Here is a 27,634-nt window from a genome sequence, read left to right on the forward strand (position 1 = left end):
TTGGTTGTTTATGAAAGAGGAGCCAGTCAGGCAAATGATAAGGAAGTGCTGTGAGGACATCATTAAAGTAGGGATCATCTTTCTCATTTTATAGTCAAGGAAATTAAGTTCAGAAGGTAAAATAATTTGCTCAGTCACGTAGATAGTTGAGAAGAGGCAAACTACAGTTGGCATCAGACTTAACAGTTAACCACACTGTTGACATTTTGCAGGAGGCTGAGGTGCCACAGGCAGCCTTAATAGCTGAGTTTTGGTAATGTTGACCTCAAACCCAGTCTTCCTGTTCTGTTCTCCTCTATTCTGTTCTATAAAGGAAGGCTGAGTTCCCTGTTAACCAGGTCAGCTGATTTACTGCTTGGTTTGGCAAATGTTGTCATCATGAGATTATGAGAAGGATGGAAAAGAGAAGCTGAATAGTTCCCTCCCTCTGCTTGGGTGGGATGTGCAGCAGTCTGTTACCCTGGCTTGAGTGCCTGCCACAGATGACACACAAGTTCCTGTCATGCACTCAGAAACACCACCTCTACTGTTGTCAATCTCTTTAGATGGTTTAATTGCCTCCTTTGTGTCCCAACTTTCCTATCAGTTAGTTTACTTGAATGATTTTAAACATCTGAAGTAGTTTTTGTTGTCCTTTTTAAATTCTGACTAAAATACTGATCCAACTATTGGATCAAGGGAACCAATTGGAATCTTTTATTCCTGAGCTGAGAAAGCAAGTGATAACAGGTTCCTATGTCTCAAGTCAACCTGTTGGTCACAAATTTCAATCTGGCCTTGTGCTTTGGAACAGGAAGTCACTTATCTTTTCCTGAAGTCCATAGTAATGAGAATAGGGTGAAATAATATAGTTGATGTCTTAATTCCAAGGACTTAGAGCACAAAAGACTTCACTATCAAACATTAAGGTAGCAGTTTCTCCGGATATGATGAAGAATACTAGATATAAGGAATGTTTACAGGCATTTTTTTTTTAAAGGGGAAAAGTGCTTTGAAAAGCGCTGGGCCAAAGAAAGTTAACCAGGTTTCTTTATAGTAAAGCATCATATGCATTATAAAATGTTCCCCCTCTCCAAAGTTACAATTCCAAATTTCATGATAAAACAACAACAACAACAACAACACAAAACCTATTGATATCCTAGAATTAAAATTTCAAGAAACATTGTTCTGGGAGTACTGATACAGATATTAGTGCTAATATCCTTTTGTGGTCTTCTAGGTCTTTCACAGACTGGAGTCAACCCCCTTTCTATGTCCTCCTCAGTCACACTCTTTCAATGTTGATGATCTAGTCATATAACGATTCGAAGTCCCTGCCCTACATACAGTTTCAGTGTCCCCTGTCTTTGCATGAGCCACTTTCTGCCTTTACTGCTGGAGCTACTGCTACTTTTCCTAAAAGGCACCACATCAAATATACCCTTCCCTGGGAAGCTTCCCCTCCACGTTCAGGTAGAAGAGATTTGTCCTGCATTTGGGTATCTATCACGTTGTACAGAATTCTACCACAACAGTTATTAAATGTTACTCTCTCCACATTGACTCTCACCCACACTGTCTTTACTTGACATTGTGTGCAAGTTATGGCAGGAAGCTTACTTGGTCAAAGTTTGGAGAAGGGAGTACCTGAACATCTCCAAAGCTTCTATCATTTCTTCTATCAAGGTTTGATAGTAATTGACTTAAAATTCATAAAAAAGTTCCATTGATATGATGATCCCTAATAAGTGACCCATATCTAAGTGTAGTTACTATTATTATGGTGGAAAGGATTTTTTTTTTTTTTAATCTAGAAAATTCACAAACTACTACCATGAAGGTTTAGTACCTGGGTTAAAGCTGCTGTGAGAAAGCTCACCACTAGGTGTCAGTCTAGGAAAAGAGGAGGGAGAATAGCATTTTCAAGTGTTTTACTTTTCCATCCAATTATCACCATAAATATCAAATATTTAAACAACAAAATATTAGGCAATTAAAACTACGATCTATTAAAAGACTGTTTTTACGAAGATACTTAAATTTTTTGACATTTCCCCTTTGCAAAATAGTTTATAAATGGTGTTAATTTAACCTGTATTTTTCAAGAAACACTTACATAGATTAAAGACATTGACTGTTAAGAGGAAAACAACTCTGAAGTACCTTCAAATTGTATGTAACACAGACCATATGGTAAGCACTGTTGTGGCTGAGGTCAGAGGAAAGAGAGTAGTTGCTGGAATCAGGCAGATGGAGGTACCAATTCCGGGCTCTGTCTCTCCTTTAAAAAGTAACACAGCCTTTCCTAGTCTCATCAGTAAAATGGAACTGCACCACTCTTTCCATGTGGGGACTATTAAAACCATATAAAGGAATATATGCAGAGTCTAGCATACAATAAATGTCACATATTAGTTTCTTTCCCTGAGAACCTCAAGTCTAATGATTTAACAAAACTGTTTTAGCATCCAACAATGAACTTGTAACTAAGGAGTATTATAATTTCATTCATTCCACAGATAATTTTTGAGCTTATGTATTGGGCTGTCAGCCAGGGATTCTGAGTAATCATGACACTCACATTTTCCTGAGTGGGCTTTGATTTCTTTGAAGGGTAATACAACACTGAATATGATGTAGTTGCTTATTTCTGAGGATATATGCATACCACATAAAAAACTAGTGTGGATATATGGGGTGGGGAAGAGAGAAAATACATGATTTTGTCCTCTGATCATCATGAATTCCATACTGTCCTCCACAGAACAAATTCACTATCACCCCAACTCACACTATTGAGTGCTACTATGTGCTGGGGGTATAAGAAAGAATTAGGAAAAATTCTGTTCTTAAGAAGTTCATAGTCATAGAAATAATAGTAGACCCACATCTGTGACCCTGGGAGGGCCACTGCAATTTTCCCTCAGTGGAGGGAATAGGGACTCAGAACTCTGGTGGTGGGAATGGTGTGAAATTATACCCCTGTTGTCCCATAGTCTTGTAAATCAATATTAAATCACTTATAAAAAAGAAAAAGAAGTTCACAATCTAGCTATACATAAGGGCTTCAGGTTCTAAATTGTCAAATATTATCACTGCTTGAAAGTAGATCAGAAAAGGTTCATTTCTAAAGTCTCATTGAAAAAGTAACAGGATTTAAAACAAGATTATTTGATTTAAAGTACCAGTAACATCAACCATTGCTCCTTTTGCAACTGCTTCTATACTTAAAATAGTATTTAAAATTGCCACAATAGATTCAACTGAGTCCACTAATATATTCACCTCTTACATTTTCTTAACTAGGACTGAATGTTTGCTACTGGTGTGAATGGTGATTTCACAGAAGGTGGTCCTCTCCAGATCCTAAATGCCTATGGTAGGCTACCAGGCAGGTGCTGGGTTGTGTTTTTGTCTTATATTCAGGCATTTGCAGTGTGATGTCAGAGTATTCTTCTCATGCTCTAAGATGAAGCAGTTCTGACACAAGTTACAAAGTGAATGAACCCTGAAAACATGAATTTTATTTTCAAATATTTATTTATATATATATATATTTGAGAGAGAGAGACAAAGAGATAGCACAGAACATAGCTCAGTTCTGACATATGTGGTGCTGAAAATTAAACCTGGAGTCCCAGACTTGAAAGGCATGTGCTCTATTGCTTAACTATCTACCTGACCTAAAAACGTGATAAAAAAATTAAATATCTATATTGTACAATCCTAACATAAGATCACCAGCTTTACTGATGCAAGGCAAATAAGTATGATGCATTCATTATCTGATCTAATCACGTATCACTTAATGAACACCTATTAAATATGAGACTATTTAAGCAATATCAAGAAGTACAAAACATGGTCCTAGTCTATTAGACCAGAGTGAGGAAGTAAGCAGGACTATTAAACAGGATCAAGGTCAGACTAGATTCTCTCCTAGATACAGTAATAAAACACACCATTGTGTTTTATTTTTCAAATATTTTAGAACATATGGGAATTTAACTTATATCATATTCAGTGATGTTCTTTGAAACCATTCAGTCAAGTTTGATCACAGTGTTGGTAAGTGGACTTCTACTAGTTCTTATCTTCTCTCACTTAAGAAACTACTTTTTACTTGGGTAGCCTAGTTTAGTTGACAGTCACTGTCAAGATCCAAGGTGTTGGGACTCCCAAACTGTGTTCTTGAGCAACATGTGTGTCCCTGGAAAGAGGACATTGGAGATTTGGTACCAACACTGAACAACAGTCATCTTCTTCCAGTAGACACAAAAGTGTGATTTTGGAAAATGATTACCACTTTTTATACATTTTAATAATCGGCTTCAATACATGTCAATTTTACATTATGTAGTCTTGGTATTGATTTTTTAAAATCTTGGTGTATCCCTTCCCCCCATGTGCCTGTGTTAATGAGCAACAGCATGAACAGATAATGAATATTGAAGGAAATAATGTGATTTCTTACAAATCCTTTGTGCTATCATTTAAGACAAAGGGAAAGTTCTCAATTATTTCAGCAAATAGGGGTATTTTTGCCTGGTTTCAAGTACTCTGACACTCTGTGAACATGTGTAGTCATATTGTTCTAAAGCACGGCAATCTCTACTGTCTTGTTAACCTGAAATGGTCACCGTAGTTAGTATCTACTATTAGCAAAATATTGTGTTGATATTTTATACCCACAACTGCTATTTTTCTCAATAGTCCTATAAAGTAGGAGTTATTTTCTTTTTATGGATAAGAAAATTGAGTTTCAGAGAGAATAAAGACTTTCATTTTCTGGTAGATGACAGAGTCAAGGTTAAAACCCAAATGACTCTTTCCATCACACTCGGTAGCCTCCCATGCCACAGAGAGCCACAAACTATAGTGGGAGTTCTAGAGTTCTCTGTGTGTGCATGCATGACACCTACGCTTAGTTCTGTGTTTCATATCCAGAACATGATCCTGACTTGGGATAAACACAAAAATGGGGAAAGAAGTAGATAACAACGGTTATGCAAAGAGACTCTCATGCTTGAGGCTCAAAATTCCCAGGTCCAGTCCTCTGCACCACCATAAGCCAGGGCTGAGTAGTGCTCTAGTAGAAAAAAAAAAAAAAAAAAGAAAAGAAAAAGAAAAGAAAAACAAACAAAACCAATCACAAAAATAGGGGTGGGAACTGCTAACCAGTTACCAGCCCTTTCTCTAGTTCACCAAAGACTCCTGCTGTTAATGCATCTGTGGAGCTCAAGTCTTGCAAGTTTTGGCTATAATTCTCTATCTGCTTGCCTAAAATAAACTGGAAAATAAAGAAATCTTTGACAAGTTTTTCCTACAGAATATTCATGGGTACATAGCCATGCTTCACAAACTTACTACTGCCCACTTTAAATAGCATGGGATCTGTACGGATGGTGGGGGAAACGTGTTGATTACACAAATAGTTGAATTAAAATAATCACACAATGCAACAATTCCATACCTAGGTACTACAAAAAGGCTGAAAAATAGGGACTCAAAACATAGGTATATATAATGTTCATAGCAACAATATACACAATAGTCAAAAGGTAGAAACGTAAGTGCTTATGAACAGATTAAAAAACAAAGGTAACATACATATACAATGGAATATTACTCACCCTTAAAAAGGAATGTTGTTCTGACATAAACTATGATGTATATGAACTTATATACATGCTAAGTGAAATAATAAACCAGATACACACAAAAGGATAATTGTGGTAGAATTCCATTTATATGAAATTCAAATTCATAGCCAAATTTAGAGAGATAGAAAGTAAATTAGAGTGACTATGGACTGAGAAGAATGACAGAATGGAGCGTTATTGCTTAATGGAGACAGTTTCTGTTTAGGATGATGAAGAATTTTGAAAATACATGAGATGGTTTTTCAACAACGTGAATGTAATTAAGGCCACTGAGGTATTATGCTCAATGGCTAAAATGGCAAACCGTATCACACACATGTACATATTATCCCATGCTTATTACTTACACTCAGAATTTCTGAGGATGGATTGGGTTTGATCACAGCTCTGTCTGGAAAATCCTGAAGCCAGCACAGAGGTACCAGTCCCTTTCACACTTCGTCTAATTTCCTACTTTTCTTGCTCATCTCTCACCCTGCTGTATTGTCCACAAGATGGATGCACAAGTTACTAACATCACTTTGAAATGTTCTGTGTACCCTTTGCACACCTATGTGGAGGGGAGGAAGTGCACAACATAAAGTGTTCTTCATTCTTTGCATTTTGAGGTGTGCTCAGGCTGAGTCAACTAAAATCTGCTTCCTTACCATGTTGTAACAAGCTGGCACTTGCACACAGGCTTATATTTCTACCCAGAAGGCTGTAAAATGCAGCATTTTAAAGCTTTATTCACAAAAAATGTTGGTTAGAGCCTTAGTTCCAAAATGAAAAGATTGAAAACAAAGTACTCAATATGAGAGTGGCTCTTAAAATCATGGTAACTGTATTTGGTAGATAATTGTGTAGCTATGTAAAAATGTATCTGATTTATGCTAAATGGAGGAGAAATAAACATTTAATGTACAAGAATGCCACTTTTTTGAAAATGGTTTTAGAAGAACCACGTGAGACAAGAAGTGACATAAAAAACAAACTTTTACATGTGATAGTAGCTATGAGCTCTAAATAAAGAAAATTGGCACACCAGATAGAAAGCACATGTTAACAGTGCTCAAGGACCTGAGTTCAAGCCTACCCCCCACCACCTGCAGAGGGGGAAGCTTCACAAGTAGTGAAACAGTGCTGCAAGTGTTTCTTTCTCTTCCTATCTCCCCCTTCTCTGACCATTTCTCTATCTTTATCCAAAGTAAATAAATAAATAATATTTAAAAAATACATATAAATAGAGTTGTTTTTTAAGCCATGAGATCATGGTGTTATTCAGACAGAATACAGATATGTGGTATTTTTCTAACCTGTCCCAACATAGCTTCGTCCATTCATGCTTCAAGGTCTGGCTATCCCTCTGCTTCTTATCTTAAATTTTCTATCTTTAAAGGATTTTAGGTAAATAAATATGACTCAGGAGAATGATGTGAGAAATCAGGGGCTGTAAGGTAAATGATACTAGTGTTCCAAGCTGAATGCAGAAGCTGTGCCTCTTGGAAAGGACTAAAGATCTTAGCACAGCCTTCTTCACAACATTAGTGGACTGTCTGTTCACTGCCCCACCCCAGCATTCACTCCCTGCGGGCAGGAGCTATGCTCCTTTTATCCTGGGGGAGATGGGCCTGCAGGATGGCCCAGAGAGAGCCATATAAGCTTGTAAAATGAACAACTCTCAGAGTTCTAGGTCTACAGGTCCGGGCACAGAACAGCCAGTTTTGCTCTTGGCTCTAACATTTACCAAAAATTTGGAGTGGCCCAACCATGGGTACAAGTTCTGTCTTAAGATGATTCCATGTAGCATGAGTCAGAAAGTAAGAAATGATAAAAAGGTATGAGATTTAAGCACACAATTCTATTTTTGAAAGTTCTTTACAATAGAGGCCATTGTGTTCTGAAATTCCTTTCAAAAAGGGAGTTGGTGGGTTATTACTATTCAGACTTGATTATGATATAATTTTAAATAAAGGGGTGAGGTTCAAGTAAGAGTCTTTAAAATTTTTTATTCCTACTTGCTAGGAAGCAGAAAGGAGAATATTTGAGGCAAATTTAAGAAGCAAGCTGCTATATACATTCTTCAGAAGTTGCAATCTTCCACTAAGCAGAGAAAGGCTCCTCTCCTTGGCCTGGCAATTAAAATCATTTGTCTTTTATCCCCTTCTTGCCAAAAAGGACCCCAGCCCTAACTAGTTAATCCCTAACACACACTGCTACTCCCAGAGTTGCCTGGCAACTGCTAGGAGGCGTGTCAGAGAGCAAGAAAGGCCTAAATAAATGAGCTGGAGCCTGAGCTGCTGCTTGACATGGATAAAGGAGGTTTTTCCAAATGGGGCTGCTGGGCTGCTTGTGGCTCTGTCATTTAAGTGGCAGAAGAACAAGTTGGCTTGGTCGATACTGTAAAATATCTTGGGCCTTGCACCTGATATTACCTGGGTGACTGAAAAATGGGTCACATGCCCTTGTGATTTACAGACACTCTTCCCTTCTCTCAGGCAGCACCAAACACCAGAGCCTGAAGACAGGGTGTAACAAATACACACTGAACACCAGTTGAGGGCCAACAGGGACCCCACACGCTTCTCTGTTCCTTCATTTCTTTCACCCATCCTTCTATCTACTCTTCCAAGATATGCTCACTGATGCCAGCAATATGCCATGACCACCACCATCCCTCTCCTGCAGTGCTGGAAATACATACAGAAAGAGTTGTTAATGTGAAAAGTGTGGAAACCAGAACAAAAGCAGATGAGGAGGTCTGGTGGAGAGAACCTAAGGTTTGGCGTCAAGCTGACATGTACCTGCCTCCTGGCTCCAGTACCAACTGGGAAGTCATTGCAATCTGAACCTCTAGTCTCCCTTCTGTATACAGGACAGTTGTGGGGACTGACTGAGCACAGATATGAAGCAACTCATATATGAAGGATTTCCATGCTAGGAGGCTATTGAACAGGTAGGAGAAGCCTGGGCATAGTTGGTCATCTGAAAGTTGGGCTATAGTTGGTTCATCAGAAACCAGGTTGCTTTCTCATTCTCTGGAAGGCACTCACCAGGCCCTGAGGAGTGACATCAGCAGTAAACTAACACAGATCCTCCATATTGGGGAATAGGCACATGGTCCTCCATGCAGATGACCTGGATGGAGAACAGTAGTGGCTAGAGAAACAAGGTGGCCATACTCTTCCCTTCTGGGCAAGGGAGGGAAAATGAAGTTGAAGACTGCCTGTTCTAACTTTTCTTTTTCAAGCAGAAAAGAAAACAAAGGCCAAAGAGTTAAAAATTTTTGTTTCTTTTTTATATTTCTGGTAATCAGGGTTATTGCTATAGCTTGGTGTCTGCACAATGACTTCACTGCTCCTTGTGGCCATTTCCCACTTTTTTTTTCCCACCCAATACAGAGAAAAATAGAGGGAGGGAGGGAAAGGAAGAGAGGGACTGAGGGACAGAGGGAGGGAGGGAGGGAAGGTGGGAGGGAGGAAGGGAGGGAGGAAGAGAGAGAGAGAGAGAGAGAGAGAGAGCGAGAGAGAGCGCTCCTCTGTGTCACCAACTATTTCTGATCACCAACTTTCTATCTCACTTTAAGTACCAAAGGCCTGAGTCCTCTGGCTCAGTAAATCCATACCAGGAAATCTGCCTAAGGGGATAAATAATTCAGTGCCTGGAGAATATATGTTCACCACCATGTGGTTTAAAATAGTGAAACGTTTCATACTATCGAAAGGGCCAGTGTTAGAGTGGTGTGAGGAATATTGGCACTGCTTTTTGATTTCAAGGACTGGATGAAAACACCTGCAAGTGGGACCCAGCCAGGCATTGCTATTTTAAAAGCCCTACAGATGACTCTGCCCACCCCCACCCCCAGTCAGGGCTGAGAATCACTAGAGCCACCAGGTGGAATGTGTGCAGCCTTTAAATGACATGTAAGGGGTCCCATATGCTGTGAAAAAAATGTCTAAAACATACAAAAATGCAAAAGCCAAATAATTGGGAACTGTATCCCTTTACCAGGAATACCTCAGCTGTCTAAGAGAGGAAAGCAAAAGTTAAAGGAACAAAAACAAACTTCAGGTGGAAACATGATAACATGTCATCTTAACTCCAGAATGATAGGACTATGGATGTTTTCTCAGTTCTAGTCTTGTTACTTAATTTTTTTTTCCTTACCAAAAGCAGGTGCTATTTTTATAACCTGAGAAATAACTAAAGGATTTGTGGTCCCAAGAGGCCACCCTATCCCCTCATCACTGTATTTCTGCCACACTGGCAGGCTCTCCCAAGATACATTACCCCTTAGACATGTGGCTGCTAGCCCCTACCTATCACCCTGTTTCAGGTTCACATGTGCTTTGAAGTCATTATTTTAATTAGCAATCAAACAATCTTGTATGACAAGTGTTACCCCATTTTTTGGATAGGGAGAATTGGTAGGAATTAAATCTACTGTGTAAAAACCATCTAGGATAATTAAAGCAAGCAGATTTATAAAAATAAATAAATAAATAACAACAAAATGGTCTCAGATTATATGAAAACTATGGTGGTTGGGATGACTTGCCTGGATAGTATACATTCTTGGTCATGCACATGACCCAGGTTTGAGCCCAGCCTCCACCTCACTGGAGGAAGCTCCTCTATCTATCTATCTATCTATCTATCTACCTACCTACCTACCTACCTATCTATCTCTATCTGAAAAAGTTGGCTTGGAGTAGTGAAGCTCTATTAATAACAAAAGAAAACTATGGCAGTTACCAGAGTGGGTGGTGAGTGTGGTTTCACAGATAAATGTGAAACTCTAACCTTGAAATTCTATAGATTTGTAAATCAATGTTAAATAAACTATTTTTAAAAGCCCATCTAAGTAACATGATGATGATTGGACAGTTTCTGGCTTTCCTCTTGGCTTTATATAAGAAAGCCATTCTGGTACAGATGACTAGAACTGGAAGCACAGCAGATTTGCCACATTTTGCTAGTTCTAAGACACAGAATTCTTCACTGTTCAACATCTCTGAAATCGATGGGGGGCTTACAATTGATAGCACCCATTAATTATAATTAGCAGCACTCTTTACTTATTCCTTAGTCCACTTTTACTGGGCTAACTTTTCATCGTTTTCTATTTGAAAGAGAGGGAGAGAAATCACAGCACTGCTCCACCATCTGTGGAGTTTTTCCCAGTGTCTTAATGTTCCCATGCAGTTCTGGAGTCCAAATCCAGTGCCTCATGCATGGTAAGGCATGTGCTGGACCAGGTGTGCTATTTCCTAGCCTCCTCTTTTCTCTTTCTTTATGGTACATGAAACAATGGCAAACCCTAAAATTGAACAGCAGCTCATATTCATTGAAATGTACCATACTTACAACCAAATCCTCATCCTACACTCAAAAATGCCACCTTTAATGGATACACAGTATTCTCTCCATCTAGAAGAACTTTGATTTACTTAACCAGTTGTCTTTATGGACACTTCCATTTTTTCCCATTTTTTTTTTTAATAGTATAAGTACTGCTGCTGGGAATACTTTGCATCAAGTTTTCTCTTTTTTCTACTATAGGTGTCACCATCTTCCCCCAGGTAAGACTCTTGGGAGACATAACATTTTTGCCTCTTGTCAGCCATAGTTTCTCTATTACTAAGCCTGTTCATTCCTTCTTCCTGGAACCTTTTCCTGGTATAGCCACTGAAGGGCTCTCTTTTGTATTTCCCTGACAGTCCTCTAAGTAGTTTTTGCTTCTAGCTTCTTTCTGTTCACTTCAGTACCAGTGCTCAAACATGAATTCAGTCACACTCTGTTCAAGAACACACTCCTTAAATTCCTAAAATCCAAGGCTCTGTCAAAATTTGCTCAAATTCACCTGTACCTGCAAGTTCCATCTCCATACTCAAACCCATGACTCTCGACAAAGTGAGCAAGAGGGGTCCTGCCTTCCAACTTTTGCTCCCTCAGTCCACTCCACACCCAGCACACTTTTTGTCTATTTTCAAATATCCATCAAACCCAGGTCAAATTTAAAACCTTCCCCATGAAAAGGACCATTTGATCCATAAAACCACCAGACCATGTAAGATAATAGATATTTTTATGCTCATTTTACAAGCGAAGAAACAAGTTTAATGTGATTAAGTGGCTTGTTTAAGGTCATACAGATTAGAAGGAAGGAGCAAGGTTTTTAAACTCCATGGCTTCTGCCCTTTACGTCCACTACCTTATAGAGCCAAGCGCAAATACAACCATGAATTCTTCTGGAGGAGAAATCTGTGCCCAAATCACATATCTTGAAATGTGTACCAAGAGACAGACAGACAGAGAGACAGACAGACACACACACACACACACACACACACAATTTTACATCATTATGTAAATGAAAGTCTATTATAGTTTCCTAAGTTCACAGGAAAAAATGGGCCTGGTATTCCACTCCCATTGTAGAGATGAAAGGATAGGAGCATTTTACTTAAATGATATCAGTTCTCAAAACAGCACTGACTGAACCAAACTAGTATGGCTTATGATTCACTGTCAGAGCCTGTATGAAATGCATTTTTCAACATCCACGTTTATATTATCTAACCTAATAAAGAACACTAGGTAAAAACAAACAAACAGAAACCAACACCCTGACCCATAGATACTAGCGCCTATACTGGTCATTCATACTCTGATATCATGAGGCTGGCTGAGTCTACCCTCATCACCTGCACAGCACAAAGAGACTCCTTTCCTCCTGAAAGAAAAGGACTGTCAGAAAGATTCCCTTCAACAGTGTCTCTTGTACTCAGTAACCCAGGTTCCTAGGTAATTTCTCAATTCTCCTGTGATAAGTGATAGGTTGAGTATAGAAGCATCCGAGGAAAGCTTCTCATTTAACCAGGAACGCTGGCACTTTCTTTGACTTGAGGGAAGACCTAACGCCTTTATATCCTCACTAAGCAGTAATTCATAGGGTAGGTAGGCAGGTGATTCAGATGAGGCAACCGAGGCTTAGAAAGGTGGAAGGGTGATGGTGGTGGTGGATAACATTAATTCCAGTCCTCAGTGTACTGTGTAATCATTTATACCAAGAGGACTGTGGAAAGCCTCATATAAGTGAATCCTCAGGCTGTTTTGTTTTCTCAGTTGTGGACTAGAGGATTCTTTGCAGGAAAAAGGCAGTAAGGCATAGTGGGAAAGGATGAACTCTGGAACCAGAGAAAACTCTAGTTTCTGTTCATGCCATCTTTCTAACCTCCCAGTCTCCCCATTTATACAATAGAGACAGTCACCACTACCATAAGGGTCACTGTGAATCCTGTGAGAGAAGAGGTGGGTGAAGGGGAGGGAGGTCTTGTATTCTCATACATGAGGTGCCACAATCTGGGATGCATAAGGATCTAAATGTTCACATGCACAACAAGCCCATTATACATGGCAGCAGAGCTTCCTTGTGCTAAAAGGAAGTCTCCACTGCCCAACCCAAACATACACTCAACCTCCTCTAGGTGAATTCGACAACTAGGAAAATCATGGCTTTTATGTGACTTATTTCTTAGTCTTATTTCTTATACCTGATGCAGCATGGATTCCTGATATGTTAAATAGTTACTCACTGGTTCAATTTTCAGAGCGTTTCGGTAGCTGCCAAAGAAAGCAGCTTGGGCCTTGAGGAATGCTCTGGCCACTCCATCACCAGTGGTCGTGGAGACCTTCTTTAACCGGTTCTTCAGTGACGAGATCTGCGGATGGGGAGAAAGAAGAGTCAGATTAAGAGGCAGGTCAAAAAAAGAGTAAGGCTGGCTAAATGCAATTACACTCAGAGTCTAGAGAGAGCTACGGAGGGGCATCAGTTTAATAGATGCTGAAAAACAACGTGTCCAGCATTAAAATAGAGCTAAACAACTTTTAGTCCTATTACAGCATCTTTAATGAAAACAAGAACAAAATTATTTTCTATGTAGTTAGATAAAACAGTATTAAAGAGGTTAGACTGAACTTCGGTGGATAGCAGTGGGGAGAGTGAAAATTCAGAACTCTGGTGGTGGGAATGGTGTGGATTCCAACCCTGTTGACATGCAATTCTGTAATATAAAAATAAAAAATAAAAAAAGCAGTTAGATTGCAAGTTTAGATCCCACCTAAGAAGTGTCAAGTTGTAATATGAATCAAAGTTTTGGTTCTGAACCCACAAAGATTTTTAATTTGTACTATATGCACTTAACCTGGTGCGCTGCTGCCCAACCCCAAGATTTTTAATTACAATTTTATTTCTTCAAATAAGCTACATATATTAGAAATGGCTTACTTACAATACATAACATGTGAAAAGTTAATGCATATATATTATATACCTCACACATAATAGTCTAAAGAGCAGCAGCTTTCAGATACCCATTCACAGGTTAAAACAAAATTTAAAAAGCCAGCCATTACATCATACAAAAGGAATATATAAAGAGCGCCCCAAACTCAGCAACAAACAAACAAACAGATCCATCCAAAAGTGGGGAGAGGAGATAAACAATATTCACCAAAGAAGAGATCCAAAAGGCCAACAAACATGTAAAACATTCTCTAAGTCATTGATTCTCTGAGAAACGCAAATAAAGACAAAAATGAGATACTGCTTCACTACTGTGAGAATATTACACATCAGAAAGAATAGTAAGGGGCTGGGTGGTGGAGTACCTGGTTGAGTGCACATGTTACAATGTGCAAGGACCCAAGTTTAAGCTCTCAGTCCCCATCTGTAAGAGGAAAGTTTTTCATGTGGTGAAGCAGTGCTGCAGGTGTCTCTCTGTCTCTGTTCCTCTCAACATCCCCCTTCCTCTCAATTTCTGGCTGTCTCTATCCAATAAATTAATAAAGATAATAAAAAATTGAAAAAAAGAGAAAGGATAATAAAATAACAAATGCTGAAGAAGTAGGGGCAAAGAAACCCTCCTGCATTGCTAGTGGAATGTAAATTGGTCTACCCCCAGGTTGAAGGTATGGATCAACCTGCCAACACCCAAATCCAGTGGAGAAGCAATTACAAACACCAGAACTCCTTCCTTCTGTACCCCAAAAAACAACTTTGATCCCTACTCCCAGAGGGGGAGAAGTGATAGGAGGAAGAGGATAAGAGGGCTCTGAACTCCAGTTCCATCAGGTACCAGAGAGAGAGGATGAAAAGGGAGAGATCTTTGGATATAGTAATAGGGTTATGTGTGGCTTGGAGGGGAAGAGAGGATTGGACCTGGGAGAAAAAGGGTGCAATTATGTACTAATGTAGACAGTTGTAGAGATGGCAGTTAACCCATGTCTGCAACCTTGGGAGAACCATAGTAGTGTGCAATGCAGGGACTTGGGATTCAGAACTCTGGTGTTGGGAACAGTGTGGAATTATACCCCTGTAGACATGTAATTTTGTATATCAATATTGAATTGCTAATAAAACAATTGCTTTCCCCTGTGTAAAGCAGTCTGGGGTACTCACGGAAGGCTAGAAATAGGCCTGCCCCATGACCTGGTAAGTCCTCTCCTAGGAATATATCCTAAGGAATAAAAAATACACATTCAAAAAGATCTGTCTATACCTATGTTCATAGCAGCACAATTTATAGTAGCTAAAATGTGGAAACAACCTAGGTGTCCAACAACAGATGAGTGGCTGAGAAAGTTGTGGTATAAATACACAATGGAATACTACTCATCTATTAAAAGTGGTGATTTCACCATTTTCACCCCATCTTGGATGGAGCTTGAAGGAATCATGTTAAGTAAGATAAGCCAGAAGGATGAATATGAAATGATTTCTCTCACAGAACTTGAGAAATATAAACAGAAAGGGAAACACAAAGCAAAACTTGGACTGGGTTTGGTGTATTGCACCAAAGTAAAGGATTCTGGGGGGGGGGGGGGTGTTCAGGTCCTGGTGGAGAAGGACCTAGGCTAGGGAATAGGAGGGTTCTGCAGAAAACTGAGAAATTTTATACATGTATCAACAACTGTATTTGCTATAAACCATTAATCCCAAATTAAAAAAAAAAAAGAAAAAGGAAAGCCAGCCATGATTATGGGGAAAGAAGTAGATGACAATAAACTTAGTATGTAAAAGCAAGTCACAAAATCTTATGTGATAGCTAGAAGAGTTTACTAGTGGACAGAGACAAGCATGAGGGATTGTAAAATTTCTTGGTTCATGTTCCACAAATAAACCTGTTGCACACAAATGAACAGATTTTCTGAAATTGAGAACTAAACAAGATTTTCCTATGGCGTCCTCAATTAAGAATGATTATCACGTGACAGCTGCTATTACAACACCACGTTTCCTGGTTGGTGTCTAATATGCCTTTCATACAACTCAGGATGTCACACTGTGTATGCTCTGGACACACCATTAACAGTGTGTTTCATGTGAAAGATGTTGCTGCAATTATGCAATGCAGTTGTCTTAAGTCACTGATTTTCTCAAGTATTTATTATTTCCTGTATGTCTGGATCTATGTTAGATGCTGATGGTACAATGGTAAACAAAACCAGACATGAGTCCTGTACTCAGGAAGGCTTCATTCTAGTGGCGTAAACACTAATACACATGACATTGATCTCACCAAGGATGTTAGGAAGACTTCCTAAAGAAAAACAGGCCCTGAGCTGGACTCTGAAGGATGAGTTAAACTTGCTAGCAGGGCAAAAAAGAGTATCATGGGGTGGGGGTAGGCAGAGTCAAGATGGTGACTTGAAGGCAGCACCTGGCCAACTCTCCACAAAAAGGCTAATTTGGACCTGGAAATTCCGGGTGAAAGCAGGATTTCCAGACCAGAAGGAGAGATAGGGCACATATGCACACGTATCCGTAAGTTGGGGGAAAATATATACCTTAAAGTCAAAGTGCTCAATAGTCTACAGTGACCCAATAAGTGCACTATAGAAAGCCCTAAAAAAGATACCATAAGGTACTAATAAAATATTTTCTCACCTCTTCCCTATTCCCTATTTCACTTCCCTCAATCACTTTAAGTCCAAACGTGTCAGATAAAGTAAGGACTATAAAAGCTGGATAAGGGCAAGAGACTGGCACACCTTAATGATGGACCTTTTGATCACTACCAGGCCACCCAATCATTTGGGGCCCTAGTCAGGGAATCCTTGGATTCCCATATAGATATTATGGGCCTAGACCTCTAATAGATCCCCTTCTCCACCAAGAACAACATCATAAACCCTCTTGCAGGCCTCTACAGGGCATTGCCCTCAATGTAGAACAACAGTGGTAGAAACTGACCCACTCTCAAAAGGGAGGCTGGGTCAACATACTCTGTCACTCGAGGAAGACTGGTTCTAAAATGAGTGCAGCCTAGAATGTTCCTGGCTATGACCATGGAATGACAGCTCAGACTGACAGGGATGCAGAGGTTACACAGGCTCCTGTGCTAAATATGAATAGACACGGGCCCTAGGTCAGATCAATAGGGTTTACAATTAATGGTATTTATATACTTTCCCATACTTGGGAGCTTCTTTCTGCCCTGATCCAGCTTTCTAGTCCTATCCTCAACTCTGACATCATCTTCAGAGACAATATTCCTAATATGAGTTCTTTCTACTTTTTGGCTGTCATGAATAATGTTGCTAGCAGCATTTAGGTGTAAGCTTTTCTATGGTGACAGCAGAGATTTTAAGGCACAAGACTAAAAGGCCAAAGTCTTCCAATGCTAGCTGGTGTATGATAAAACTTAGTTGAAGGGATCTATGAAACACAGTACTTAGCATATTCCAAGGCACCTATGCATGTCTGCCTAGCATGTTGGTATTGCTAACATAGAGAACACCTGCTTACACACTAAACAGAATGAAAGTAAGATGATATCCTTCTCTGAAGGATGTGAAATCAGAAGTGATGAGCAATGGCACTGAGAGGGGGTGGCTACCCCATCTCTGCTCAAATGTGAGACAAGAAAAATTCCTTCCAGAAGCGGATTGGGTTCATTTCAACACCTGCGTGTAAAAAACTGGCTTAATGTGATCTCTCCTATTTGGGGACATCTGAGCCCTAGTACCACAAAGGTGGGAGCTCATGAGAAGCAATGTAGCTCATTTTGAACCCTGCTGTAACCTTCCACCTTGAAATAGCTTAAGAAGAAATTCATCTCATTATGATGTTGAACCTAATGCCCACTCCCTAATAATAACAACAACCATAACAACAACAATAATAATAATTTTGCCCCTCCCAAGGATCTGGAGATATTTCTTTCCTTTGAAATGGTGCAAACTCTCCTTCTAGCTCCTCAAAGGCCTTGGGCCACCTGTGCAGCAGATTATTCCTCATTTAACCTTCCCTGGCCTTTCCCTTTCATTGTGAGGTGTTTAATTACCTTGGATTCACAAGCTGCACTTCAGGTGAGCCTCTCCTAATGGCCTCATTACCATTTTCCACAAAGAGGTAGTTGCTGATTGTAACTGAGCAAATACAAGTGTGTGTCTTCTTGCCCGCCTCAGCTGGTCTGAAACCAGTCAAGTGGTCTTGGGCTCTTGGCGCCCCTGTGACTCCTTAAGCCATGACTTCTGAAAGCCTCATCTCACCTTGTAGCAAGAAGAAGCTTTTGTCAGCACTTTAAACTTTGAGATTTCAAGTCTACATGCATCTGATAAGTGGTGCTAGCATTCTGTTCTTTAAATAAAAGCAAGGGAAGAAAATCTTCAAATTTAAATAAAGTGCAGTCATATATTTAAAGCTGAACTCTTCTGCAGAGAATACCACCAAATCACTGACATGAGGGTTCATCAGGCACAACTTAGGGGTAATGGAAATGCCGATGGTGATAATGGCTTTCTTCTTTAACCAGGCATCCCAGAGGAAAGACAGAAATGAAGGGACAAGAATAAAACACTCCACTCCTCATTTTTTTGCTAAATTCCCTGCTTATCTATTCCATCGTGGTTCCTGCTGCATCATGCAAATAATCTTCCAGGTAAAATATCCGATGTTAGATCCCACACTCTGTTGTTGCCCACAGCTATTTTTCACTTCTTGTCAATACCACCCTAATATATGCTGAGTGCTCCTTTTCCCATCAGCGCCTGTGATCTTGGCCTTGCACAGATCAGTTCTATCAACCCTTACTGGCCCAGGTTGGTGAAATGGTTTCCCGGACAGCTTCTCTGTCTTCTGTTTCCCCGCAGTGCCATCCACCCAGCAGCATCCTAGTGATTTCAGAAAAATACACTTTAAATCACTTTAAATCACCACCACAAACCTTCAATGTCCTGTTTTTGGTCATCATCGTTTTCAGAGAATCATCCACCTTGCCAGAGTGCTCTGTGATCCTTTCCTCAATTGGCCTGATTTCCTATACCCTCATTTACTAGTATACTTGACTAATACTGAATTACTGAATGGCTATGTATCAGAAAGCATGATTTACTTTCCAATTAACACACATGACAAAAGTACAGGTGGAGTTATACATGGTCCCTTTCTGCTTTGTGAACTGTTATGCACATATTGAAATACCATCCATATGTTTGTGGGGGCCTATTAAGTAATTTATACCACATCCTGACAATGCAATCCCACACAGATGCTAGAAAGAACATGGCATCACTCTGTAAAGTGACAAAAAGAAAAAAAAGTCCATGAACATTATAAAATGGAGGTGGGGGGATGCAAGTTGCAGAGATAAATTTATAGTATGAATCACTTAAAATTATAAATATGTATGTGTTTATACATGTGGTAAAATGTCATGTACCAAATGAATAACAGAGATGCTTTCACTTTGTATTTTATATACTTTGATTATCTTTTATTAAAAAGGATATGTTATTTTTATAATAAAGAATTTAAACACAGCATTTTTTTGTTAATAGTGAAGTTAGACACTGCCTTGGCTTAAAAGGAAGAAGGAATCCAGATGTCCTCTCTGTGACATTTGTGAAGCCTTCCTTAATCTTTAAGATAAGGCTAATGACATTCTGGCTGGGTCCTTTCTGTGTTGCTGACTCCTCTGTGAGGTGTAGCATCTTTCATCTTTTCCTTTAGACTGTGGGTACCAAGAAGGTCCAACAGTCAGTAGGGTACTTAGATTACAGAGTCAGAAACTGCTGAATATATGGACAAATCTTTTTCTATATCTTGAAAGACATTCCCGGTGGTTGAACTTCTTTACTTGGAGGATAGTCTAGGATCATATTCTTTAAGGTCTGAGTATTAGAATGGTCTCTATTGGCAAGGAGTGGGAGAGAATAGGTATTTTCATTCTTTTCTACAGATGGTCATGCAGAAGGTCATGATGCAACAAAAAAATTACAAGGAAATGAACCTCTGGATGTTGAATGAGTTAGAGTGGACAAGTAGACCAGTCTTACAAAACACTACAAACTCAACCTTTTTTGACAACAGATGCAGTACTCTCCAGTCCCAAATTCTACCCAGTTCCTGTTTAACCTAGTCAAGATAGGCTCCATCTCTTGGGTCTCCTGGCTTCACCTGCTACTCTTACCCCCATGCATTCCTCAGGCAGGAGAGTTTAAAGCTTCAATTATATAAACCTAAGTCGAAGACTAGAAACCTCTACTCCCTGATTTCTTTACCTTTCTTCAGCTTTCTTAAGCTGTCCCTCTGCTGTAAAATGAAGTACCTGCATACATTGTGAGGATTAAAGTATAATGGATGTACTGAACTGCCTACCTTATTTTTAATTTTTTTTTTATTTTACAAAATTACATGTCAACAGGTTTAGATCCACAACATTCCCACTATCAGAGTTCTGAATCTTCAGTCTCCCCACTGCAATCCACCACAGTTCCCCCCAGATTGCAGACATGGGTCAACCATCATCTCTACAACTATCTGTCCACATTTATACACAGTTGTCCTTCTTTTCTCCTGATTCAATCCCTCTCCCCCTCCAAGCCACTCACAGCAACATTACTACCTCCTTATGTCCCTCTCCTATTCCTTCTCTTTTTCTGGGTGCTGATGGAGCTGGAATTCAGAGTTCTCTTATCTTCCTATCACTTCTCCCCCACTGGGAGTATGGATCAAGGGTGTTTTGGCAGTGCAGAAGATAGGAGTTCTGGCTTCTGTTATTGCTTCTCCTCTGGACATGGGTGTTGCCAGGTCGATCCATACCCACTGCCTGTTTTTATTTTTCCCTAGTGGGTCAGAGCTCTGGAGGTGTGAGGATCAGGACACATCAGTGAGGTTGTCTGCCCAAAGAAGTCAGGATGGAGTCATGGTAGCATCTGTATTGGTGTCTGGAAGGTCTGCCTAGCTTTTCTTTCTTTCTTTCTTTCTTTCTTTCTTTCTTTCTTTCTTTCTTTCTTTCTTTCATCATTTGTTTCACATGGGGTGTGTGTGGAAGAGGGGAGAGAAAGGGAGGGAGGCAGGCCAGAGCACCACTCTGCTGTATGTGTTGTTTTTTGTTATTAGTTCAGATTTTCATTGTTTTTTTACCTAAACTACATTAACAGTCTTTCAACTAGTGGCTGTTCCTGTAATTTCTCCCTGATTTCATTCATCCTTTGCACTGAGTTTTATTTCTAAAACAAGAGATTGAATCAGTTGCTCCTTCACTCTATGTTCAGTGGCTGCAGACAACAAACCTAACATTAAGTCCATATTCCTTAGCACAGTGTTTAAGCCTTTTAAAAAGAGGTGTTTTTTAAAAATTTTGTATGAAAGAGAAAAAATGGAAGAGAGGGAAGAAGGGATGGAAGAGGAAGGAAGGGAGGGAGGGGGAGGGAAAGGAGAAGGGAGGGGGGAGATGAAGAGAGAGAAAGGAGAGAAACAGACCCCAGAGCACCATTCAGCTCTGAGATAAAGTTGCAGTGAGAAGTACCTATGGGCTGAGCTATATCCCAGGCCTTAAAACCTTCTTGGGAGCGAGGTGGTGCTGCACCTGGTTGAGCACATGTTATAAAGCATAAGGTTTGAATACCTGGTCCCCACCTGCAGAGGGAATGCTTTGTGAGTGGTGAAGTAGTGTTGCAGGTATCTCTTGTCTTTCTTCCTCTCTTATCACTCCCCCGCTCAATTTCTGGTCATCTCTATATAGTAAATAAATAAAGATAATAATAAAAAAAACCTATAGGCTTTGCCCAAGTTGCACTTCCAATATAGTCTCACTTTCAGAGGATGCAAAACCATCCTGAAGATGAGGGGTACTCTTTACTCCATTCATAACTAAACAACAACAAAACTTTGACTTTCTGTGATGCCCTCTGTCGAAAAAAAAAAAAAAAAGCTTTATTGGGGCATAGGAGCCTGTACTTTTGGTAAATGCCCAGTCTCGGTGTGCTCCATACTGGAAACCTGATGGGAACAGGGCTCAGGGACCAGCATCCCAGAATGTGCAAGCTCTCCCAGAGCCACACATTCTCTTATGACTACTTCAAAAAGGACTTTCGCAATGTATGTACTAACATTTGACTATCTAACCTTTTATACCAGCAGTGTACACATTTTTCTCCCCACTAGAATAAAAATAACCTTTGTAACTGATATTGGTCCTCAGCAAATATAAGTTTATCTCTCTATGGCTCACTTGGTTGCAACTTCCAGGACTAGGAAAGAAAAGGGATGCTAAAGTATGGATCCAGGTACCTCTAAGATACTCTCATTTACTTCTTTTCCTCCATGCTGGAATCTTAAGATCTTTTATCAGCCTCCTATTGTCCTGATTATAAAGAGTCAAGTTCCAGCCTAAGCTGCAAGGCCCTGAGAGATCTGGCCACAGCCTGTGAGGCTTCTGCCTCCCCACCACTATACTTTAGCACCCCAGGCTCCAGCATCAGTGTTCCTCACACTCCTTCAAACAGGTTAGCTCCTGTGTTGAGAGTATCTTTAGCCACCATCATTTCCTTGCTAGAATTCAGCATCGTTCAACAGGCCTTTCCTCAAATGCTCTGTGTGGTCCAATGTGATATCTGCTATAGAGCAATTTAATTTTAATCAAGTAGCCATATTTGTGGTTCTCATATTGGACCACACAGAGCCCTGGGCCAACTATTAAACATCCTTTAGCTCTGACCTGAAAGGTTACCTACTCAGTCTGGCCCATTCAGGGCAGACCAAAGACTGCCCTGTTTGATACTATCCCTTTGCTTTAGACACACAGCAGTGTGTAGTGATACATTGTGCAACAACTCAGAAATGTCTGTCTATCTCTGTTGGAACAGTCAAGGCGGATAGGGAACAGGGCTACCCTCAGTGTTGGCAAGCCACCTCAACCAGAGATAGACATCCTAAAAGAGATATCTCAACCAGAGATAGACATCAGACTGTGCAGAGTCTGATCTCCCCCAAGATCTGATCTACCCCAATGATCTCCCTCAAGTGTTATACTAACTGCTCACTGCCAGAACTGGAATTAAAATATTTATTTATATATTTCCAACAAATCAGAAACCCAATAGCAGCCAGGTGGGGCAGCAAAATCACACTTTCCTCTCCCTTTGAAATAATGGCCCTTAATGACTAAAAGAATCAATTCTTCCTTTCCTGAATAAACTATACATTGAAACTTTGTTATAAGATCTCCAGGGGAATGCCTGGGTCTAGAGAGGTGAGAAGGGACTAGTACCTGGTTTTCACATGCATAGGGGACACATACTCCTCCCTTTGCTATTTTCAAGTTGGAAACGAAAAATGGCACAGTGTATTTGTCTATGTCCTAGTTCTTACCTCAAGTTTAAAGCAAAACATCTTGCTATGTAAAGGTAAGATCTCTCTCCATCCCCCCCCCCCCCCCCCCCGGTTCCTTCTCATTAAGTTTCTGGGAAAACAGGAATTTAGAAGGAGAATTCCTGATGAATTACAAACTGGTATTTAGCAAGAAGCTACCAAGCAGCAAAAGTCATGGAAGGTGTTAATGTTTTTCCCTAGCAAAGCATTACAAATTCTGAACTGGACTAGCAGGCACATTTATACCCACTTTACAGATAAGGAATGTGAGACTCAGCCCTATGTCACTCAACTAGTACAGGGCGCAGATGTCTGTCTTATTCCAAAGTCTGTATTATTCCATTAACTGCCATTGTTGCCAAGACTTCCTAGGCCAGCAAATTAGATTTATCCGGGATATTTGCTTATTTTTCCCTCCTAACAATATATCTCAACTACTGCTCCCTCTCATTCCTTGCTTTTCTGTTTCTTTTTTGAGAACATGGTTATATCTTAGCCTCACTTGGCTTTAACTGCTCCTTCTGCATCCCATTTTCTCCTCAACAATTCTGCTTCTCCATAGGGGAGAGAATGGAAGTTATGCTAGTTACACACAACTCAAAGCTGAAGCTGGCTCTGACCCTGGAGTCCTGGTCTCTGCTCCCTCCCCCTCTCCTGATATCTCATGGGTTGAGTACTTGCCAGAAAGTTAGAGGCAAGCATTAGAATTTTAAGCAGTTTTTTTTTTTCTGGGAAAAAGGATCAATTTTCATTATGTAAATGGTTATTTCACTATATGCTATAATGATTTTTGCTGAGCATTCTAAGAACAAAGTATTAGGTCTTTTGGCTCACATTCTTGGGAGTAACAAAAGTAGCTTTAAAACAAAAAGACCCATATTTCCACTATCAGCCAAATAAAGCTGAAAAGGAATCTTGCACACAATATATTCCAGTCCCCTTCCCCATGCAGCTAATCCAGATTTTGAACTGCCAACACAATTCTTCAAGATGTTAGTATTTTTATATTTGTAAGCCTCATTTTCTTACAAACACTTTTTTTTTTGCCCAGAGGAAGTAGAATTGCCTTTGTTTTCCCTATAAAATAATTTAGCTTTCACATACCACACACAGACATACACAATTAATGCAGCTGAAAAATCTTGCCCATGCTAAAGGAAACTACAAGATCTGAGCTCAAAGTAAATGTGTATTTATATTATTTAGTGGTCATTCAATAAAAAGATTATTTCTAACCAAATATGTGCATGTATATATGCCTATATATACATGCACCTATGGAGTATTTTCAAAGAAGGGTTTTATCCCCCATACTTCTGGCAGTTTAGGTTTAAAGGTCAGATTTAAACTATCACCATGTTTCACAATGCAATCTGTGCAGTGCCGCGTAATGAAATGGTTCAGTAAAGGTGCTTGTGGAAATTCTTTTAATTAGGTCTAAGGCTTTTCAGTTGTCAACATGAATAAACCAAGAACCATTCTCTAGCAAACAACGCACAAAATAAAAATGTTAAGTTACCTTTGAAATAACAGATATGCACTTGCAAAAAGGAAAGTTAGATATATATTTTTATAATATATCCTACATCAATAAAAAAAAAAAAGAACCCAACATTTTTAAGCGACAAAATGGATTGCAAATAAAAAAGAAAGGGGTTGCTTTAATTCTAATGAATCAGGACACTGTTGCCTGGTTCTAATAAAAGTATTCGGAGGAAGACTAAAGTTAATCATAACTAAAAATGTTTATCAAGACACTAATGACTTTGTTGGTGCACAAAAGCCAGCTTTCTATTTAACTATAATTAATTCTACAGATCAGCAGTATTTCAGCTAGACATGTGAATACACCATAATGTCTCCTGCAAAGTGAATCATCTATTAAAAATGCATAAAAATGTACTTTGTCTCCCTCAACATCACTATCTGAACCCCATAAGATAAGCATATGACAGCAGGACCATCAAGACTCCTGTTTTTCAAGGCTGTATTGACAAATAAAACCACTTAGATTTGGATTTATTTTTTTCTCCATTGGCTAGTAGCTCAGTCTAGGGACTGAAATTTGAGATGGTTGCTTAGGAAAATTGGACTATATTTATAGTAAGTTCTGATGAAAAAAAACACACAAAACTAAATAAAGGGTTCCAATCCCCACCATGAGTCAGATTTAGATGGATACAAAAGTGTTCATAAAAAGCCATCTGGTCCAAAGATTTATGTATAATGGGACAACTCAAGAAGCAATGGCAACATGTAATATTACCAAATGTATATCTAGCAAACTCTAAGCATGAAGGTACAATGGCTAAATTATGTAATTTACTCTGAGTCCAGGCAGACCTGAGTTCAAATCCCAAGTTAGCCAACAGCTATTGGCTGGATGCTTTGAGGCAAGTTACTCAACCTCATCATCTATTAAAAACAGGTAAGGTACTCCCCCAGCTTATGCAGAATTGTTATGTACATTAGATGTCAAGATTTTCAAATCCTCTAGCACAGTGTTTGGCACAGGGGAGGAGTCTAATAGAAGGTGACTATTCCTTCACACCAGTGCAACTCCAAAATACAAAGTACTTAAGACATTATTTTAGCATAAAAAAGAATAATGGGCTCACAATTAACATTTTCTAGGGCATCAATTACTGAAATGTCACTCATTATGCTAAGCTTAGTGGGTTTATTTAGTGACCCAAACTTGGCGTGTATTTGGGAGTTAATGAAGTGCTTGGTGTTTACAAAGATAAAAGCAGGGGTTTGTCTCAGCAACAATCCTGGCTTGAATGGATTTAAGTTTCCATGCATAGGGATGTGGCCAGTCTAGATCTATGGTAGATCACATGGCTATATCCACAGAGTGAGATATCTCCCAAGAGGATCTGGGCATCTCCACCTCCCCAGGGGAGAGAAACACACACACACACACACACACACACACACACACACACACACACACACACACACACACACACACACACACGAAGGAGGGTGGGAAGTGTGTATAATAGATGTGTTTCACAGTGTCCCTGCTGTGATGAACAACTTGATCCACTTACAGTTCCAAACACATGATGCATAAAAGAGCTGACAGAAATTCAATTCTTGCAAAGAAAAGCATCTGCTCTCTAGTGGGAACGGCCAAATATTAAGCAGTTTTAAGGCAGGGCAAAGACCTAGAGGAGCACACTTCATTATCTAGATAGCCAGAGTAAAGAAACCAACGAAAAAGTAGCTGAGATTTCAAGCATTAATTACCCAGAGTAAAATGATTCAAGTAAAATCTTTGTTACAACAAATATTAAACCCAGCTGTGTTTATGTAGCAGTTGTGAAAAAGAAGAAAAAAAGAAAACCGTGTACAATATCTGTGAGCTCTGCCAGTTAATTGAATTCGCTGGCAGCATTTCCTCCACCACAAGCCAAACATCCTCAAAGATAAAATGTAGCTTTTAAACAGACCTGGGGAAAACGGAATCAAGAAATTTCAACCAATAAAGCACAACTCTTTACTGGTATAAAAGTGAAGTAAAACTCAGTAATGAAAGGAAGGAAGTCTCTTAAACATTTACTGCATTCCAAAGCTTGGAAATGTGGTTTATTGCTGGGGTCTCTTCTGATGTCCCACAGTGCTCCTGCTTCAGCATCTTTAATGAAGTCCCATAAACTCTTATAAAATAGTCAATTGTTGACAAACCATACACAAACACAGCCCATTGGATCATGATGCACCCTTCCTTCCTGAATGAACCTTTTAAGTCATAGAGTGGACACTAGAGAACAGCCCAACAGAGTAAGGGCTACAGATAATTTCTTGAAAACATGAGGGATGAATGAGTGAATACTGGTGACAGCTGATATAAGAATTCTTTTGATCAAAATAGACACACTGGCCAGTAGAACAGAACTGAGAGCCCAGAAATAAGCCCCTACACCAATGAACATCTGATTTTTGACAAGGGGGGCCCAAACTATCAAATGAAGTAAGGAGAGTCTCTCCAGTGAATGGCATTAGGAAAATTGGGTTGAAATGTGCAGAATAATGAAACTGAACTACTCCATTTCACCACACACAAAATTAAACTCCAACTGGATCAAGGACTTGGATGTTAGACCAGAAACTATCAAATACTTAGAGAAAAATGTTGGCAGAACTCTTCTCCATCTATGTTTTCTAGGCATCTTCAGTGACACAAGTTCAAGTGCAAGCAAGACAAATATCAGAAATAAACCAATGGGACTACACCAAATAGAAAAGCTTCTGCACAGAAAACAAAACACCCCCCCCCCACACACACACACACCACCCAAACAAAGGACTCTTTTCTTTACAGAATGGGAGATCTTTACAA

At 39.6% G+C, this 27,634-nt stretch overlaps 1 protein-coding gene across 9 annotated transcripts in view; it reads right to left on the bottom strand.

Moving 5' to 3' along the window:
• The window catches only part of DENND1A (DENN domain containing 1A), a 600,479-nt gene that overhangs the window by 168,960 nt on the left and 403,885 nt on the right, over positions 1-27,634 (bottom strand). For all 9 annotated transcript variants that reach the window (XM_060200131.1, XM_060200132.1, XM_016185023.2 and 6 more), the window contains one exon: positions 13,223-13,348. In XM_060200131.1, the coding sequence (XP_060056114.1) occupies positions 13,223-13,348 (126 nt within the window). The remainder of the gene's footprint in view (positions 1-13,222; positions 13,349-27,634) is intronic.

This window comes from Erinaceus europaeus, chromosome 10, assembly GCF_950295315.1.
Source record: "Erinaceus europaeus chromosome 10, mEriEur2.1, whole genome shotgun sequence".
Classification (NCBI taxonomy): Eukaryota; Metazoa; Chordata; class Mammalia; order Eulipotyphla; family Erinaceidae; genus Erinaceus; species Erinaceus europaeus.